This window comes from Bombus fervidus, chromosome 4 (genome assembly GCF_041682495.2).
Source record: "Bombus fervidus isolate BK054 chromosome 4, iyBomFerv1, whole genome shotgun sequence".
In the NCBI taxonomy this organism is placed as follows: domain Eukaryota; kingdom Metazoa; phylum Arthropoda; class Insecta; order Hymenoptera; family Apidae; genus Bombus; species Bombus fervidus.
In genome coordinates, this window is record NC_091520.1 from 1,300,603 (window position 1) to 1,320,564 (window position 19,962).

A 19,962-nucleotide genomic window follows, 5' to 3' on the forward strand; every position below is an offset into this window, starting at 1 on the left:
ATAGATTAACATGTATTATAGTAAATTGATCTCTGTTTAAATATTTTACAAACGTAATAATCATTCTGGTGAAATCCAAATCTATAAAATAAATTTTCAATCTCACGTTTGTTCCACTTTTTCGTATTTTTAGGAAGAGCAGAATACAATATCAAACTTTGATCGCCTATTTTTAGTGCACCATGTATATTTAAATAATATGCTTAAAAATAAATAATTAAACTTAAAGAGTAAAGAACTACAAATTAAGAAATTTAAACTATATCAGATTTTTACTTTTATATAGAGAAGATTATTATTATAAAGGATTCCAAAATTAAACATACTTTTGTCAATAAAATAAATTAAAATTACTTCAAAATTGAAAATACGCGTACGTGTCTTCCATGTATTCGCTAATAATATAATAAAAAATATTCCCTATTTAATCTATCAATGGTTGGATTTACATGTAACATATATAAATATTTCCATAAATACTTTGCAAGTCATTGCTTAATATTTGGGAATAAAGAATTTTTACTTTGACTCAGGAATAAGGTTAAATTATATTTATATAAACAAATCTTCTTTTTATATGGGCATCTATGTCTATGTATTGATACAATGAAATCTCGGACTAAAACTTAACCATATATATAATATGTATTCGTACCGCTTGATGCTTACGGTTAGGGTGAATAAATTAATTGATTACTAATAAAACGCAGTACAGCGTCATAGCGCAACCAATATAATTGAGTAACCTAAGATGTCGAAGTAATGCGGTTCACCCGCTGTTAGCCACTATTAGGGCAGTAGTTAAGGTTTACAATTTTCGATGACCGTACAAGTAATTAGGGATGCATTGAAGGTTACAACTTGTAACTTACAAGGAATCAAGTTCTCTCTTTGCGCTATATCTAACAAGATTTGCCTCCTTGTGAAGGAGAGTGGATATGAGTCATATCTAAGTTATATTCTAGAAGTTCCAATGTTATAGTTCATCGTTCAATTACGAATGATAATAGAAATTGATTACAAAAATCTGGCGCAGGTTACGTGGATACGAAATACGTATAGCCCTAGCTATATCACTTATATCGAGTGTAACTAATTTTTGCTGATACATAATTATCATCTTTTTAGTAATTAGATTGTTTCAAATTTTAGTTAATATTCTGATTTGAATCAAATTCCTCACAAATTTAAATAAGGGGTAATATGCAGCTCGCAAGACCTATAAAAGTTAATGACCTCGTGATGTACTCCTTCCCCCCTCCCCCCTCCAAATATTAACATTCCAAGTATAACATATAGACCTTATTTTTTAAAACATTATTGGTTTACTTTTATTACATATGTTATAGAGCCCTGGTTGCACAGTTTACGGTATAGCTGAATAAAATTTGTACCTCACGTTGCCATAAGTGACGTTTATTTGTTTCTTTTTATATTTTATATTAAATTATTTTTTAAAAATAGTGTCAAGCCTGAAATTACTACTTATTATAATTCTACAAAGTATAATATGACTTATATATTACATATAGTATGCTTTAGACAAATTTATAAGAGAATATTTATGTTAGATGATATATACATCCATCACTATTTTTTTCAATTAAAGTAACATTTTGTAGAAATGGAAAAAAAGACATTTATGAATGAATTAAGAAATAAATCAGTATATAAATCTTTTTAAGAGAACTTGCAAATATATTTTTATACTGATTTATTTTTCATACAGTAATAAAAGAATCAAAGAATAAAATTAAATGTGTAATTTGATAAAATGATAGCATAATTGTAATGTAGAATCGAACTTAGTATTTGTACAAATTTCAATATATTATATATATTTTACAATATTTGTTATTGTATTTCCATATGTTCTAATCTTATATATAAGTATATTAATTGCAATGTTATGTGTAGACATACTTAATTTAAAAGGTTGTGCAGTGAAATACATGAGTTAATAGTAATACATATAATGAATACATATAATTGTAAATTTACTTTTATTTATACAATGTAATTTTAACAACTATAGCTTAATTATAGCAATTATGGCTACGATTAACATCTTCACAGTCCTTAGATCTATATATCAGAATAATTAAGATCTATGAACATGTTAAATAATTTTATATACAACCTCATCTCTGTCTTTTATTGTTACTATTTCCATCTTTACTGGACAATGTAACCAACAGCTCAAAAGTTCTTCACTGTAACCAATTAAAAAGTGCATTTTCACAGGTGGTACTTTGCGCACAACAATACCAGCGATTCTTATGATGTTGTGTTGACGCTTAATAATTATCTCGCTTGCAAACAGTCCATGCCAAGTTCCTTGTATAAAATTTCGAATAAACAAATCTTCCATAGCAGTTTCTGATGGCCTATTACCATCCTTTATATTTGCTAAAAGAAAAAAATACATTTAACAATCCATATATATTCAAATAACATATACATAGATAAATAGCTGAATGAACATAATATAAAATCAAAACAAATTTTAAATTTTGTATATAATTTTAATTTCAAACATATTACCATTAAAAGTTGTTTTATTAGTAAAACAAGTTATAAAATATGCCTACATGTATTCCATGAGTTCCATGACTTTTTAGCAGCAATTTCATGTGGTGCATATGCCATTTCATATGTCAATGGTTGTATTACCTTTGGTTTTGGTCTATAACGTCCAGCTTGTGTTTTATGAAGTACTGTGCTGACATGTAAATATCTTTTCGCAACATTATTTTGATTAATTAATATCTGAAAATAATATTTCATTTCTAATTTAGTTTAAGAATAGGGTTATGTTACATAGATATTTCATGCACCATATATAAATGTGTACATACAGGACGTAGACATGGTATTAAACTCATTATTTTTAACTATTTATGTAATAATTAAACAAAAATTATATTTATATTATATTTCAAATTTGGTAATATTTAATACATTGAACACTGAATTTAACAATTTGAATTCGTGGCAGTAGTACCAAACTCTCAAGATACATTTAGACTTTCAACTGTATAAATGAAAAAAGTGCAAATTAAAATTGTTATAAATGTATTGCATACTAAATGTTCTCTAAATACATTTTATTTAAATGAATATATTTGGACAATATTTACTAAATTAAACTAGAGTACAACAAAATCTTATATAAGATTTCTGACAATGTAACAAGTATTAGTTTTATCATTATTGCAGTAATTATGTAATACAAAAATAAAATTAATTATAATCAGCAACGCTTTAAAAATGTTACGTACTTAGTGACAATTTAAAAATTGATTTTACATGGGCTGGCATCCATGAAACTCCAAATCACCTCGCTCAATAAAAGGCGCGAGAGATTGAAAAGAGCTATTCGACGGTAAAAATAACTTTTGTCATAAAAGTTATTGATTCGAGATATTATTGTTTAATTTGAAAAGTTTCTTTTTTTTCTTCAGCTCTATGGGTCGTTCTTACCTAATCCGAGGATTTTTCCTTAGATTTTCATAGTCCAATAGTAAGATAAATTTCACCTCATTGATCTAAAATTTTCTCCTAGATTTCATTTCCCATCTCTCAGGGTGGTAGAAACGCTTCGTGGTTACTTCATAATGTAGAAACGAAACGAAAAGATACCCCCAATGAAATTTATGACCATTTTATTGTTAAATGCAAAGTAATCAAGATTAAGTAACTGTAAAGGACAGAATATTTCAAGGATCGTACGTGACTTCAACGAAAATTTACCATGATCGCTAATAACTAAACTCACAGCATTTCAACACTAGAACTACCACACTAGTCAAATTAACTGGTTTTACAATTTTATTTTAAAATTCCTACTTCATGTTATATCTTCTTCCGCAATGATGTAATAACTAAAAGAATAATATAATGAATCTTATTTTGTTTTTTATGTATTCAAACTCGAAATAATTTTGTATCAAGGCTATTTATACCAATACCAGTGAAAAGTACTGGTGCCTGTCAAAGTGTAAAAGGGTCGTGCAATTTGTTTATCGAACCACAATTAACCAATTTTCTCGTTTTGTACAACTTCCCACACGTTTTTACAATTTTTACTGCGTATCATTCAATATGATGATGTCAGTTATGAGGAAAATTCCGGATCGATCGCTAGATCGCTAGATGCTAACACTAGAAATATCACACCAGTCAAAACAACTGATTCTACAATTTTATAAATATGTGAACCCTCGTTTAGGGATGATGGTCCCAGATAGTTTAATAATACCAAAAATGTACTACATAACATGGAATTACTTCTGTAAGAAAGTAATAAATCAATAAATATAAAAATATTCTATTATTATGTATTTTTTAAAGACCAGTCATTTTGATTGGTTTTGGTAGAAATAGCTTCGTGTTAACTATCGGTAGTACATATATACAGGCAATTTCAAAGCTCCTAATATACATATATACATATCGATATTGATATACATAAAACCGAGTTCATACGATTGTGTGAAAAAAGTAGATAGCTTAAATATTGTAAAAATATTGTTAAATATTTTGTTATCAACATTAATCAATCATCACATCAATAAATTATATAATTTTATATGTAATATACATTCCTGGTTTTGGAATAAACATTTAAAAAGATGATTCCCCTTACTTTTTAAACTTACATCTACTAATATAATTTTGTATATATGTTATATATGTTGTGTATACACGTATTAGCTACTAAAAATTTGTATGAAAATTTAATAACTATTATCGTTTATCATAATTAAAGTACTGTTTGTAAACATCGATGGCACTTAATTACACCCAATATTCATGAATAATTCCCGCAAGTCGCATAAGCAAACATAAGTTTTACGTTTATAATTATAGACAGCAAATATTATATTGACAAAAAATTTGTTTGTCATCTCTCGTAGAAGAAAGAAACAATATGCGACACTACTATTATTAATAATAGTAATAATAACATACAACGAAATTGAATACAAACATGCTGGAACAAACGTTAATTTAACATCGAAGAAAAGAAATTTATTATATATAAACTTATTATTCTAAAATAAATGGATAAAGAAATAACTTTTATAGGGGAAGAATATTTTTCAAATTCTAATATGAACATAGCAACTATGATAAAATTTGTTATATAATTACACTTGATATAAAATACAAGCCACAGTAGATAAAATAATAACCTGTGAGAAGTTTAAATGAAGTAACAAATTAAGAATAGTCTAGTATAAACTAAATTATATACGAGTACATAATATATGTACAATTATGCAGTATAATAGATAAGTATTGTATAATACATATATAATCATACATATAATTATACATATATAACATTAACAACATATTACATTTTCTTATATTTGCAGGAATTACTAAATTAATATTTCGCATATTAAAAAAAAAAAGATGGAAATTCATTCCTGCATTAAATGTTACGATATATAACGATATATATAAGGTTATAGATATTTAGAGAATAGTTTTGTAGGAAAAGATACTGAAGTGAGAGAAAAGGAATCGCGTCGATGATAATCGAGAGCAAGAACAAAAAAGGAGGAACATAAAATAATAAAGACCCGATGCACACGAACGACGCGACACTGACACGTTGCCGTAGTAGTGTCGCTGTGCGATTGCTGTAGATTGTAGACGTGCGATGCAATATCGCTCGTATACATTGCACGATTATGTCCGATGCAGACGAGCAGTTTACGGCAAATCGCCGCAACGACAACGGGTTGGAAGAACAAGGAAATACATATATATGTATTCTTCTTTTGTGAGACAGAAGAACTTTATTTCTATGTTTTTTCAACGACAGCACAACGATGTCGTACAGGAAAAGTTGGTTGTCTGCAACAAGTCTTAAAAATATATACGTAGCCGCCAAACCCATAGAGATATAGGAATAAAATGTTCAAGTCACATATTACCGTGTAAGTGGATGCGACTAATACGATATAACGATAGAAAGAGAACAGAGGTCCTTTTCGCCCTTCTCTGATTAGACATGCACACTGACACCGCTCGTTGGTGTTATGTTTACATATTTACTGTACGAATATACATGCGTTATTAAACAAGGATACAAGGACCTCAGCGTTCTCTTTCTATCCCTGTATCACTTTTTCATATCCTTCATGCACTCTGTTACTCTTTATGGCCGAATCGCACAAAGTTGCTATATCGCTGCGGCATCGTACCGCTGCCGCGTCGCTCGTGTGCATCGGGCCAAAGAGTAGCATAGTTGGTGCGCTGGAGGTGGTAAGGTGGGGAGCATCGAAGGGTGGAGGATCGAGCGTTGGAGGGGCAAGCGAATGAGATTTAGTTGGGTGGGAGAGTCGGAGGGACGAGTGGAAAGTCTGAGCTGCTTGCAGTCTCGTTGATCCAGCCTCGGGTAGTATGTACCGTGACGTGACAATGGCGGTAGTCGTAATTACGAAACGGTACGTTATTGTGATCAGCTGATCAAGCGAGCCCAACGGAAAGAGCAAAATCGAGAAAATACGCGCGATAAATAATAGAACGAGGATTCGAGACGGAGTCGAGGTATCGAAGCTCTGCGAGATAATTCGAAGACAAAAAGTCAAGAGAAGAAGGGAATTGGATTTTCGGCTATGTCATTGCGCTTGTGATTTGCTCTGCCTCTAGGGCACCGGTGCTCTTTTGTGTTGTGTGAATAGTGGCTTGCGTTTTTGCGGCTGTGTTGTGTGCATGTGTGCGTGAAATTCGCAAAAGCGATAGATAAATGTGTCTTAGCCATGCCTGCTGTGCGGAAGTATAGAAGAGATACCAGTGAAGTGAGCTGCTGTCTCAAGTATGTGATCTTTGGATTTAACGTGATGTTTTGGGTGAGTATTACATCTCGATATTGCATTTCTAGCTCTCTATCTTTATTAGCAACGCATTTCGTTTTCTATCATGTTTTTCCAACGTTATTGCTAAACTACGGATATTCGTACGAAATCATATTTTTACAAAAATAATTTAGAAAATGTAACTTGAATGCACAACTCTTCTACGTGTAACATAATATAATATTACCTTTTAGTTACTTTATGTATATATCGATACATATTACACGCATTTCTAACGCCTTCATAAATGCATAAAAATCCGCTGTTTAGTTACTATACTTTATCAAGTCGATGGTAATTTTCATTCGTTCGAAATTGAAATTTATTTTTCATAAAAACGCCAAGAGCTAGTAACTTTTGGCAGTATGTCTTGTTCTAAATGGCAAATAGGGATTATGTGATTAATGATTAACTTATTGACTAATCTGGTCAGTGATTAATTGACGAATTAACATTTTGTTTGCAAAAATATATTTTATCGTTTCGTATGATATATTATTAGTTAATATATAAGTAGAATATACGAAAATAAGCAAAGATTTATACACAAGCGAACTGTTTGTTTTAAAATACACGCGTGAAAGAAATATAGCTCATCAAAAAAACAACGAAGTATTTTAAACAAAGAGTACAACGAATAACCTGCAATGCAGCCCTTGTGTACTCCAATTGCTCCAACTGCGAAAATCATGATACAGGACGTACATTTACATACGTTATGATTTCGATGTTGTATAAATATATATACTCAGAATATTTTTATACAGACTTCTCAGAATTAAGAAGTATACAGCTCGCTATGATTTCTATTCTGTAAAACGTAATCTCTTTCTTGTAGATTTTGATTTGCAAATTGGATAAGTAATTGTGATAATTTGAAATTATGTGTCTAATAAAATTATATGTAGGTATAGACTTAAATGGATGTTCGTTTTCGTCTGTTGTTTAAAGATAAATTTATTTGCATGCTGCACTTTCCCTTTTGATAATATATATATACATAAAGTTTGGCGATTAAAATTATATTTCTGTTTCAATAGTACGAAACAGAACGAATTTGCATTACGACGTGAATAGAATGTAAAACGACTCGTATTTCATTCACTATGTTTATCGTAATTTGAATTAATTAACAGATTGATATTTAATTTCAATTCAGAAATGTTTGCATTATTAATTGCTTGAATAATATATTATGAATTATGCAATTTTTATTATATCATTCGTTTGATGATCATTTAAAAAGCATAATTTTCCTATTTGAACCAAAATATCTTTCGCAACATTTTTTCTTGTCAACAAGCGAGGAAGTTACTATAATTTTTAATTTATTTATTTAATTTATAATTTTAAAACTATAATTATTATTGTTGGCCGAAAACAGTATAAGTATTATTACTTTGTCTTTACAATAGAACAAGTTAAAGGAAGAGAAACCTTGTTAGGGAAATTTTTACATGCATTTCTACGTACATGAATTATTTACGCTATTTATTCGTTATCCGGTTGAAAACTTACAATAATCGCAGTGAACGTGATAAAAATCGTCATAGCGTTTCGACGTTCTGATAGACATTATTATTACGACGCTGTAATTTATGACTTATGAATATAACCTGACCCCCTGATCTTTCTCAATCTTCTCATTTAACTCGCTAGAGGACAAAGGCAAATTGAATAGACAAGATAAAAAGAAAAGCAAAGGAGGGGCAAAATGATTCGGTATTCTGGCCCTGACATTTTTTAAGTTAGAAATCCACCTATAATTGGCGTTGCGTTATTCGAATATATTTATAACATAATTTACATATATTAGCAGTAAAATCGATAAAGCGCGGTAGTAAATTAGAAAATTAGCCAGGATCGTGCGTGTTTGGTTTGGGACACATTAAGGGGGGATTCTCGTGTTAGTAAACTCAAGTGGCTTTCATGAATGTTTTTTTTTTTTTTTTTTTTTTAGACCAGCTACTAGTTATATGGGACGAGACCTTTTTAAGATGTAAATATAATCTTTTGAGAACAGATATCACTTTTATTTCAGTTCTTCTTATTGTTCATTGTATATTGTACAAGTGATTTGATCATCTTTGACGATGTAATCATTGTTACCGTGTAGTATAGCGTCTATCGCAGCCATCGGTAAACTGCGGATGTTCATGCAATTCTGTACTTTTATGAATATAATTAACGAAACGAGATCTACATAGAAATTTGTTTCATCTACTAAATATCATAGTAAGTGCTCTACTTTAAATATCGTTGTTCATATACGAAAATCCCCTCTTGAATCAGAAATAGACTAACAAATTACTTGTAAATTGATATCCTGCTTATGGTACTGTGTTAAGAGTATACGGTATCAGGTTACTGTTACTTTTTACTCGATAAAAATTGCTGCCCTAGTAAAGATTAATCTGTTATTGTTAAAGGCTAGAACATATGCTCTTGAAATGGGCAGGAAGAAATAGAGAGCAGTCGGATAGTTGTACATGGAGCTCGAGATTCTTATCTTCTCCTATAACACATCTCGAAATTCTGTTTTGAAAATCAAAACATGTAAGCTTTAGCTCCTGACAGATTTTATATGCTCTATATTTACGTGTGTTATGTATGAGGCGTGTTCTATTTTTCCGGCTAAGCTATAGGAGGCATAATCTACAAGTGAAAATAAGAAGAAAATGTTCCATAAAGTTTGGTCGTAAACGTTTTGTTATAGAGTTGCACGTAAATATTGAACGCAGTCCGAATATGTGTGGTAGCAACAGATTCTACATTATTCCTATTATTATTATTTATTTTATTTAAGGCTAGTTTTATTAATAATTTTGCCGCTCATATTTAGTTCGATTCTCAAGAAATTCGGAACGTAATAAATTCCATGCTACATCGATGTCGAGTTTGTACTACTAATATCAACGTACTGTAACAACATGCTGTGGTCAGAATTGAAGTATTCAAGCGGCTCTAGTTGCGTATAATAGGAATAACGTAGAAACGTATAGAAGTTTGTAATTCGCTTTACCGTATCTCACATTTCGCTTTTGTGTTATGCACTTTGTTAATCGTTTAAAATGTCTTGAATAAAATAAATAACAATAATGAAGCATTTACGCATAAAATCTCAACATGTGACATTTTCCTTTTATTTTCACTTGTAGATTATATTCCTACAATTTGACCGGAAAAGGTGAGAGGGAACCCCCTATGCTATAGAGTTACTCACATTAATATTCAGACACAATACTACGTATCCCTGTATTTGTGGCTTCGTGAGAGGGGATGATTTAAATATCCTGCTGCTTATTCTATGAAAATATGAATCACTTGTAGCTCGACAGTGCGTAAATAATTTCTCTCTAGCAATTTTTTAATTAAATAACGTTTAATTGTACATACAGCAGATTTTTACCAAAGAATTGTCTTATTTTCACGTCATACTAACATTCGGACTCTCCTTTCCGTTCTGCGATCTCGCGATTTTTAAAAACGGTCGCAAACGCGATATAAATTTATTCTGTATAATTAAGCCAGAGAGAGAGAAGAAATCAACGTGAATATTTTTATAACGCATCAAAAAATCACGAAAAGGAAAGAACACTAGTTTTGTTAAAAGACGATTCGCAATTTGTTATAAAAAAAAAGGATAAAAGCTGTCGTGAGATTGCTAAATTATTGGTATTAATTACAATACGCGAAGAAGAAGACGACATCGAATTTAAGAAACAAAGAGAATAATCTCCCGTTTGTTTAAAATTTATTGTACAATTAAACGCTAGTTTTAGAAGACAATTGTTTGCGTATTTTCAAGCTACAATAAATGCTTCATTATATTCGTAGAATAGGCAACACAACATTGAAATCATCTCCTCCTACACAAATCAACAAATACACAGACACTGTTGTGTGCGAATATTAATGTGGATAACTGTACCTATTTATTGTGAGTCTAATTATAGAGTAAGCCTGTAATTTGCGGAACCTTTCGAACGATATGGTTGAATTGTTTCTATCATTTGGTAGAAAATTATGTTTTATATTTCAGAAAATTTAGACGCAACCAATATATACATATATATACATATAGATATACTAGTATTCGTACGTCTCCTACATATTCATAATAAAAAACATTTATAATAAAATCCAAATACTAAAAATATGAGGTGACGATCCTTTCGAAATTATTCAATTTTGATGTAAAATATTTTTCGGCGTCATGAATTTCGAAAATGTTCGCATGAACAGATTTTAATGGTCCATTTTAAAAAAAGGACCGTATGAATATTAGTTGATTGTTTCTGACTGTACCCACGTATATACGTATGTGCGTACATACATAGTACGATATAACGAAAATGGTGTATCGATTTTTATCGCGTGAGTGTAATACTTGAATTTATACGATTACTTAACTCGCCCTGTTCGTTCCAAAGGCTACTCATTGTCAATTAACAGGATAAACGAAATACCATCGTATTTCGTGTAATTAATGATATTGTAATGAGTCGGATGAGTATACAAAGTATTACAAGCCAAACGCAATACAATTTGTATAGGAGAAACATTTGTAGAAGAAAACAAATGTATAAATATATGTATACATTTTATTAATTTTCGCCTACCAAAATGAGGTTGATTTACATAGATTTCGTATTCAACTTCAATATACATTAGGCTATTACATATATATTTAAACTTACTCTTAATTATACAGTGTTTACTTTGTATTCAATTACTTCGGAAATACCTATATTTAAAGCGACATCACTTTTCACATTTCGCCATTTTTCCAAACATCTACTCTCGTGTTATTTTAAATAAATACAGTAATATAAATATAGTAGTAATTAAAAGTATTAATGCATCGTTGGCGCAAGACGATTTTCACGCGGCAAACATGAACATATTTTTCGAAAATACGCGGGGACTGCAGTAAAACATTTGTTTCACAACTATATCGTGTACTTTTCTACTTTTTTTTTTGTACCTTAATAAGGTTAAAAGTGAATAAATTGTGTTATATTTTAAAAGTATGTGTCTTAATGGGACACAAGGATCCAACACGATATTAATATCTTGATTAATGTGCAGACTGTCAACGAATTTACAAGGTTTGTTAGTTGAGAGTTGAAGAAGAAGAAAAATATATATGTATATGTATGTGCTACCAGTGACTCATCGGAAATACTTGATGAGGACACCTGCACTTACGACTCTTCGGAAACGGTTGAACGGCCTTGAACTCGGTGAACAGATGTTCGGTAATGAACTCCTTCTCATTCATAGCAACGGGTTGTACTGTTCCAATGTGTTCATGGTCTTTATAATTTCTATCGAACAATGTATCTATACCTGTACCTTTGGAATTGATAAGAAATATAGAACAGTATTTAAAACGTTTACTATAATAACGAAAATATCATGAGGTAAGAGAAGATTATAAAAAGATTATATTAGAGACAGTCACGAAGGTTTACACACACTCCTTAAAGTCATTACTACGGTATAAAATATCATAGCTCTATGAATTTCTTTCTTTTATTAAGATACATATTTTTAAAATGTAACGCAATTTATTTATTCTCCTCCTTATTAGGAAAAAACAAATAGAATTATACAAAAGACATTGTTAGAAATATTCCATACACCCGTTGTATCTACAAGAATCATAAAAATGATAGGCTTAATGTTATATGAAGATGTTGTTGAATCCTTTTGTCCCATTAAGTCATATGTTTTTAATATGTAACGCAAGTTATTTACTTTTATCCTTATTGAGAAAAAGAAGGTAAAATATGTAGAGGATATAATGTTAGAAAAATTACAAACACCCGTTATATCTGCACGAAATCATAAAAATTGTAAGCTTAATATTATATTAATACAATCTTGTAGTCTTACGTAAGCTTCAATACATAATATATTACAGCTGTCTGTCTTCTTGACGTTGAAAAAGTTGAAGGTCTTGCAATTATTTCTGATTTATTCTGACTTTCCTTCAGTGTTTCGTTTTCAGTTTCTTAAATCAGATAAACAAAATCCGATAAGTATACTGAATCTTTTATGACTGACGGTGCATGTATCAAGAAGAATACAGATTAATTTATTTTTAAATTCGATCGAATTTCTTTGCAAGTATTCGCATAAAACTCTATAGATGTAAAGATCGTGATCGATGGCCGTACTATGTCGCCTGAGTGGTTTACCTAAATCAGCGTACAAGGTACTATTTATTGGCATTAACTGCCACGTTAATTTCTAACCGAATCGCATGCAAAAGATTGACTCAGCTGCAAGTAGCAGCATATTTTAAATTTCCAGGAAATTTTGCCCAAGAACATTGCAATCAAATTTATTTATAGCTTTCGGACTACGAAAATGGATTTTTGCGTTTAATAAAAATTATTCGATAAATCTGATTCTTGTTGAGTGAAACCAAAGAAAAAAGATCCATGTCGACATGGTTAATAATTTCGGAGATAAAAAATAATTTAGGTTAATAAGATATGTTAAAGCCGGAGAAATTTTCATTTATGGAAAACGTCTCATCTCACAATGAAACACATTCCCTTCGATTGCGGCTACTTAAGAGAAATTAGGAAAAAATATAAAATGCAAAACAATACCACTGAAATCACGAACATACGTGAAAATATTAACAACGTAATTACATTCTTCAAAGAAATCAAAATTTATGCTCAACTATAGAGACAAGTGGAAATACTTAATATATACATACACCTATATAAGTTTATAGCGATTCACGACTTTTTATTACATATACCACGTAAAATCATATAAATGGGAAAATTTTCCTATCTCTATATACATTACAATAAAAATAAATGTAATTGCACCAAGTCGCTCATAACTACAAACCTTTTAAATAAAAGAAAAGGATCTCATTGATTATTATTAGACTGCGGATTTCTATGCACTTTTGAAGGCGCAAGAATGTACAGAATGCGAGTAATATGCGAAAACTTATAGAGCATTCAAAGTAGAATACTCGTTATAGTATTTAGCACCTAAATTCCATTCATTTAATTACATTGATAGCAATACGAATTTCCATAAACACGTGCAGCCTAGTTACATATGCTTTGACAGTATATTTGTATAAAATTTCCTGCTCTGAATCACACTCTGACTCAATTAGTAAATTTTTATTCATCCGATTGGAAAGTTGGCATTGGTGTTGCCCTTAGTGGAAACGTAGCTTGTTTTCCATCATTACTACTTCCTTTCTGTAGCTCTTCATCCTTATTGTCCCACTCGTTGCTAGGACTGTTTGAGGAATCTCATTACAAAACTTGCCTGTAAAACCGGTTTCTAACCAGTGCAACCGGCCACCATGGCATGGGTTTGCTTTTCTCGAAGGAAGTGTGACTTCTTCGATTCCTTTGCGCTGTAAGAAGGCAAACTTTCGGTACCGTAAAAACTCTCGTGTATAGTTGCACCTTAAAGATGCTTCGCTTTACACGCTTTGCAATTTGTTTGGAAAAATAAAAGAACGAAACTGAGGGTAAATCGTTTAATCGAACACACAGTGATTACACTTTTGTTAATTCATTAAGGACCGAGCAACGGTTTATCATAATGTCAAGAATACCTCGATTTCTTTATATTTTGTACAATTGCAAAATCTAGCTAGGAGAAATAGCGAATTTTTGGAATTTGCAAATGTTGCGAATGACGAGTGATTTTCAAATTATTATTTTTTAATTAAATATATAAGGTACAAATTTCTTGCGGTTAAAAGGAAGTTATGAGAAACGTATATCTGCAGAAAACTTCATTCAGTAAATTCTTCGTTCTATTGAGCAAATATACTTCATCGAATTTTAGCATTGCTTCACGGCTGTGTATTTATGCCATAAGTATATTTTAATGGCTTTTTTGAAGTCATGCAACAATGTTTTCCTAATGTAATTTTTGTATCATTATTTTAATCGTAGTCTCTGAAGTATACAGTTGTATACCATATACGTACAATATACATTGTATACAATATAGTTCGTAAGTATACAATCAGAGAATAAAGCACTTTATATATTATTCTAATAAATTCCTCGTCCTATTTTCTTCTCGTCTAAATGATTTGACACTTGAACGTCTGAAGTTTAATACTTGATAGATACTTGCAAACTAAAATAGAAATTTGCATTAATATTAGATAGCCGAAAATGTAATCTTAAGAATTTACAATATTTAGAGGAGGATGAATTACTTTGAACAATATTATATTTAATTAATAATGTAAGATTATAGAGTAATAGATTATAGAGTAATTCTGCATTTACATAATTAATTACATCCAAGTATATCCTCTTCGCTTCTTTAGATAGCTTCTGTTTTCGAACTGTTTTATTCACAAAAAATCTGGAATATAAAAAAGATAGAAAAATTACATTGAATAGTGAAACGAAATATTTAAAAACAATGTAAAATTCCCCAATATCTATTGAAATGTAACATCTATTTCGAATCATACAGAACCGAAAAGTAGAACAGTAGAAATTTCGTATCATTTAAACTACTAGTTTATAGACTTATCCTGCAGTTTGGTTACAGCTGCGTGTAATACGAAAGCCACGTTGCAAGAAATTTTATTGAATAAACAGCAATTCGTAACATAAGACGTACCATATTATAACGGACCGTACGGTCGGTTCGCTTTCTAATCATTACGTAACTCTTAAGTGCTATAACAATATAATAGTCACTTGGAACTTACTGTTACAGAGGACAAATTAACCCACTTTTTACAAATTAAGTATCGATATAACTTGTTATCGAAAAGGAAATATAAATAATATTAAAACAATGAACTTTGTAATGTTATAAAATAAAGTGGCTGCTGCGAATTATCTGCACAATGTATGTAATTACTATAACATTTACATATTAATTAATTTCTTCTTCGCCTTTGTATCTCTTCGGATATCTTCCTTTTTGAACTATTTTCTTCATAGAAAGTCTGGAATACACAAAAAGTAATTCCAAATAAAGTTCCATACCTATTGAAATATAAAATCTTTTTCGGGTCATATAGAGGTCAACAAGGACAGCAGAAATTTCACAGCGTCTAAGCCATGGAAATTTGATATTATGAAAATGAAATTAGAATTTAATAAAAACACACTTCATAGGAAAATGAGGATATGCAAATACTTTTTATTGCTGAATAAAGTACATTTTTTTACACTTTTGTGTACATTGGGTTTAGTGTCTAGAACAATGATATATCACCTCCATATTGTATTTCAGTAATCACGAACCTTATGGTGTCGTGTCTTATTAATCCGGTTATAAACAGCTTCCGTATAATATAAGAAGGATTATGACTATTAGTTTTAGAAGCATTCATGGTGTCGCTGTTATGTGATTAAATCTAACAAATCTATTAAGGTCATCGTATTGCGTAACGAAGTATAGTAATCTTCTAGTGGATCTTTTCCATTTTTCTCGCAATGTCTGCAACTTGTAACTGATGGAAATTAACATTGGGAAACTACATATAATTAAAAGAAATTTTAAAATCAGATTATATCAGTTATTACTATGGAATCGTGGAATACAGACGTTGAAGTTATAAAAGCATCGTGATACCTTCTGACTATTACTTTTTGCATCGTAATAACGCATCGTAATAACACACGTTTGTCACTGCTCATTTCGTATATCGTTTCTTCTTGTTATAACTCTTTTTAACGATGCTTCCAATGACATATGTCTATATGACATTTTCTTTTTGTCTTGGCCTATGGAATATAATGACAACGTTTGGTCAGGAAAATTGGGACTCCCTGTATATCCATAAACTGAAATCAAATTTAATACACAAGCACCATTTCGTAGGATTCGACTGCCAGCTTCGATATAATAAGCTTCGTATAATATATAAACTGTTTTTGACGTTTAATTGCAACAGTAATCGTACTGTGTATAACGTTTTCTAAGAAAGAAAGAGATTAGAATACTGCTGATAAGAGAATACGGTTCGTTGATTATACTTGCCAAGTATCCGATCTTCACAAGCTGGTTTCGAACCTCGCGAGTTTTGAAAATCTACTCATAACGAGACCTTAAGTTAAAATTCGTAACAGAGGAAGTAACACTCCTGTGTGGAAAAAGTATCCCTGGCACACTAGGTAGAAACACACGAATGATCTTTTTCCTTGAAATGATACGTCGCAACTCTGTGCTGGTGCTTTCTAATGAGAAATGCATCTACGTAATATATAACCATACATTAGCTAATATTGCAAGTATCACTCGAATCACGAGAATTAGAAAGACATTACTATTTCATTGGAACAAATGGGAAAATTATAGTAGGAATTATTAACAATAAACAGGACTCCTGTAGATTTTATTCGAACGTTTGTAATTGGAGGGTTCAGAAGTTTCCATGAAAAATGATTTACGCCGATTGACTTCCGACTTATATTATTTAAGAACACCAGCCTAAAAAGATGATTTCATGTGAACGGGGAATTTCTGCCATGTTCGTTTCAATTCTACTTGGAAGTACTTGTTTTATTTGCCAAAGTAGGTTCTCGTGGATGTTCGAATCTGTCGCGTTTAGTTTGCAGTTTACTTGAAAATACAGCTTCTTTTTTTTTCAAAACACTTGTAGAAGATCCGAATCTAGTCAATGAATATTCCAAGTTCGAACTTAATTGCGACGTATTTCGATCTATCACTAATTACAATTATTCGTCTCAATGAATTTGACTGATTAATTACCCACAAAACAAACATAGCAACTGATACTAATAAGAAAAATATCGTACTAAAATACGGTATGTCATAGCTGTGATCCAAAGTGATAAATGTAATTCTAGAACTGCGTTTATTTTTCTTACTCCACTTCTTTCAGCTACCCAGGCGAGTAGAGTTAGAGAGAGAGAGCAAAGATCTTGCGCCATTAATTGGCTCGAATTAACGAGCCATAAATCCTAGTAGAAAAAGGAAATCGAAATGTTCTGCAGTTTTTTTACTTCGATTTCCATTTATCCGGATTCGAGCAGCATATATTTTCACAGTCGGTGCAGCTTTTTATGCTCGAAAGAGGGTTCGATGACCCTTTGTCGTGAGTTACATGGACGAATAAGTGTAGCATGCGTGCGTGAAACCCTATCTTCCGGCCACCGGAAAATATTATGAAGAACATTATTACTGTATCCTCTCTCGCAACTACATATTAAATGCATTTCCGACCAAGTAAACCTTTTGCTCCGATTAAACCAACACGATACTTTGAGGTTGGACTAACCTCTTAGCTCTATGAACTAACCAATTTTTTAAACATATCGAGTTATTGCGATTAACTCGATACCAGCTAGAAACTATATCTATTTGCAAAAATGCACGTGATAGTGTGTATAGTGAGTAGATTCTGAAATTCGTTGTGTTTTTTTCAAAATCACTGTTAAGACCGTTCGCGGAGAGACGCGGTCGCGAGGAAAACGCGTCAGCGAGAGACGTAAATTCTCGCTACGATTCGGATAATGGACGCCGCGAATTAGTCGTTCCCTTATTTCGATTAAGATAACAGAGGTAATTGAAATGAGTCTAACACTGAATTAACAGTGTTAACATAAACTTGTATATTTAACAATATCTAATATTATAATGCACACGTCACAAATTATTTAGCGATGAATACAATTCGTTTGTTACAAGAATTCGACCCGACTTTAGGATATCTCTCGATGTATTCGTTAAACTAAGCGACTTTAATTTTATTCGTCAGAACCTCTCGATGCATTCCGTTTGAATCTTCAAATAATACTGATGCCCTTCGATTTTTTTCTTTGTCTTCTCTGGCAGACGACCCCCACTCTGCTCGGGTCACGCCACCGTTCGCGCCTATGATCACGTATGCCATCTTCTTTGTGTAGATGAAATAACGGACCGAAGGCGAATCGACGTTTCTAGAACTCGCTGCTTGATGGCAACTATGCGCTTATCGATACATCGTATATTTTTCGTCGGTCGTATAATACGATCTGTCTACGACACTGTAATACCACGAGCGACGGTTAGGAATACGACCTATAGTAAGTCTCGGGGCGTACCAGTCACGTCTCTCTAAACTGAATAGGTACGTACCGCGAAAGAGAATAGAAAATGTAAGGGAGAAGTAATTAAATTTCGAAAGAACGAAAGATTGGAATCGCAAGATTCGTATTGTTGTGCCTTCTAGTTCCAACGTTGTTTTGGTTTGCTACGTTCAAAGGTAAACAAACTCTAGACAAAATATTATCGCGCTGACTTGTAATCGTCAACCGGAGTTATATTCGAACTTTTTATAATACCACCGGTCGATATAAACGTACGAACGTGGTCTATAGGATTATTATAGCCAGACATACAGTCGCATAACGAGCGTAGAGTCGAACAGTAGCATTGAGCGAGCGACGATTACGACTGACATATATTATCTCTGTACTTGTATTTAAAGTGATTTTAATGTACACCGACTATTACAATTTTATCAGATGTCTCTTTAATAAACCGCGTCAGATCGTTTACCGTTCTGTAAGATAGTGATCGAGAACAGGAGGCAAAAATGCATAATGGATAGCTGCTACAAATGCCATCAAACAACTTAATACATTTTTCAAACGTAGGTATGCACGTTATCGCTATTTTAACTAGATTACATGATTACAACATTTTAACAATATTACGGTAAAATCAAACTGCAATAATTTCATTTTTTATAAGCATCGTGGCTATTGGAATTACTGATGGAATTACTATGATATTTAATTATATAATATTACTGTTTTTTCGTCCAGTCGCGGGGAGACGCGGTAGCGTTGAAGCGCGTCAACGGGAGTTGTAAATTCCCGTTACGATTAAACGAATCGACACCACGAGCAGGACGATCGTCTTATTTCTTATAGGATAATAGGGGTGTTTGGTTTTGAATATAACTGGAATCTACAGTTATATAATCTATATCTATTTATTTAACCAGCCTACAATACTTGTTGCGTCGACAGATCTTGTTTGACTTCGTCGTGTCGGAAAGTACAATAATCGATTGACCCGAAGGTTGATCGATTTGATG

The 19,962-nt window shown here is 31.6% G+C and overlaps 2 protein-coding genes across 5 annotated transcripts in view; one reads left to right on the forward strand and one right to left on the reverse strand.

Annotated features, from left to right (window-relative positions):
- Window positions 1-1,986: 1,986 nt before the first annotated feature.
- On the reverse strand, window positions 1,987-3,036 carry Mrps24 (mitochondrial ribosomal protein S24). Its single transcript, XM_072001187.1, has 3 exons — window positions 2,859-3,036; window positions 2,592-2,769; window positions 1,987-2,409 (listed from the first exon to the last, which is right to left on the reverse strand). The coding sequence occupies exons 1-3, from the start codon at window positions 2,883-2,885 to the stop codon at window positions 2,120-2,122; spliced, it is 495 nt and encodes a 164-aa protein (XP_071857288.1). The 5' UTR covers window positions 2,886-3,036; the 3' UTR covers window positions 1,987-2,119.
- A 3,325-nt stretch (window positions 3,037-6,361) lies between these two features.
- The window catches only part of Tsp26a (Tetraspanin 26A), a 183,850-nt gene continuing 170,249 nt past the window's right edge, over window positions 6,362-19,962 (forward strand). For 2 of the 4 annotated variants that reach the window (XM_072002316.1, XM_072002315.1), the window contains exon 1: window positions 6,362-6,869. In XM_072002316.1, the coding sequence (XP_071858417.1) occupies window positions 6,780-6,869 (90 nt within the window). In that variant the 5' untranslated portion in view covers window positions 6,362-6,779. The remainder of the gene's footprint in view (window positions 6,870-19,962) is intronic. The other 2 variants (XR_011799707.1, XM_072002313.1) reach the window with 1 other exon arrangement.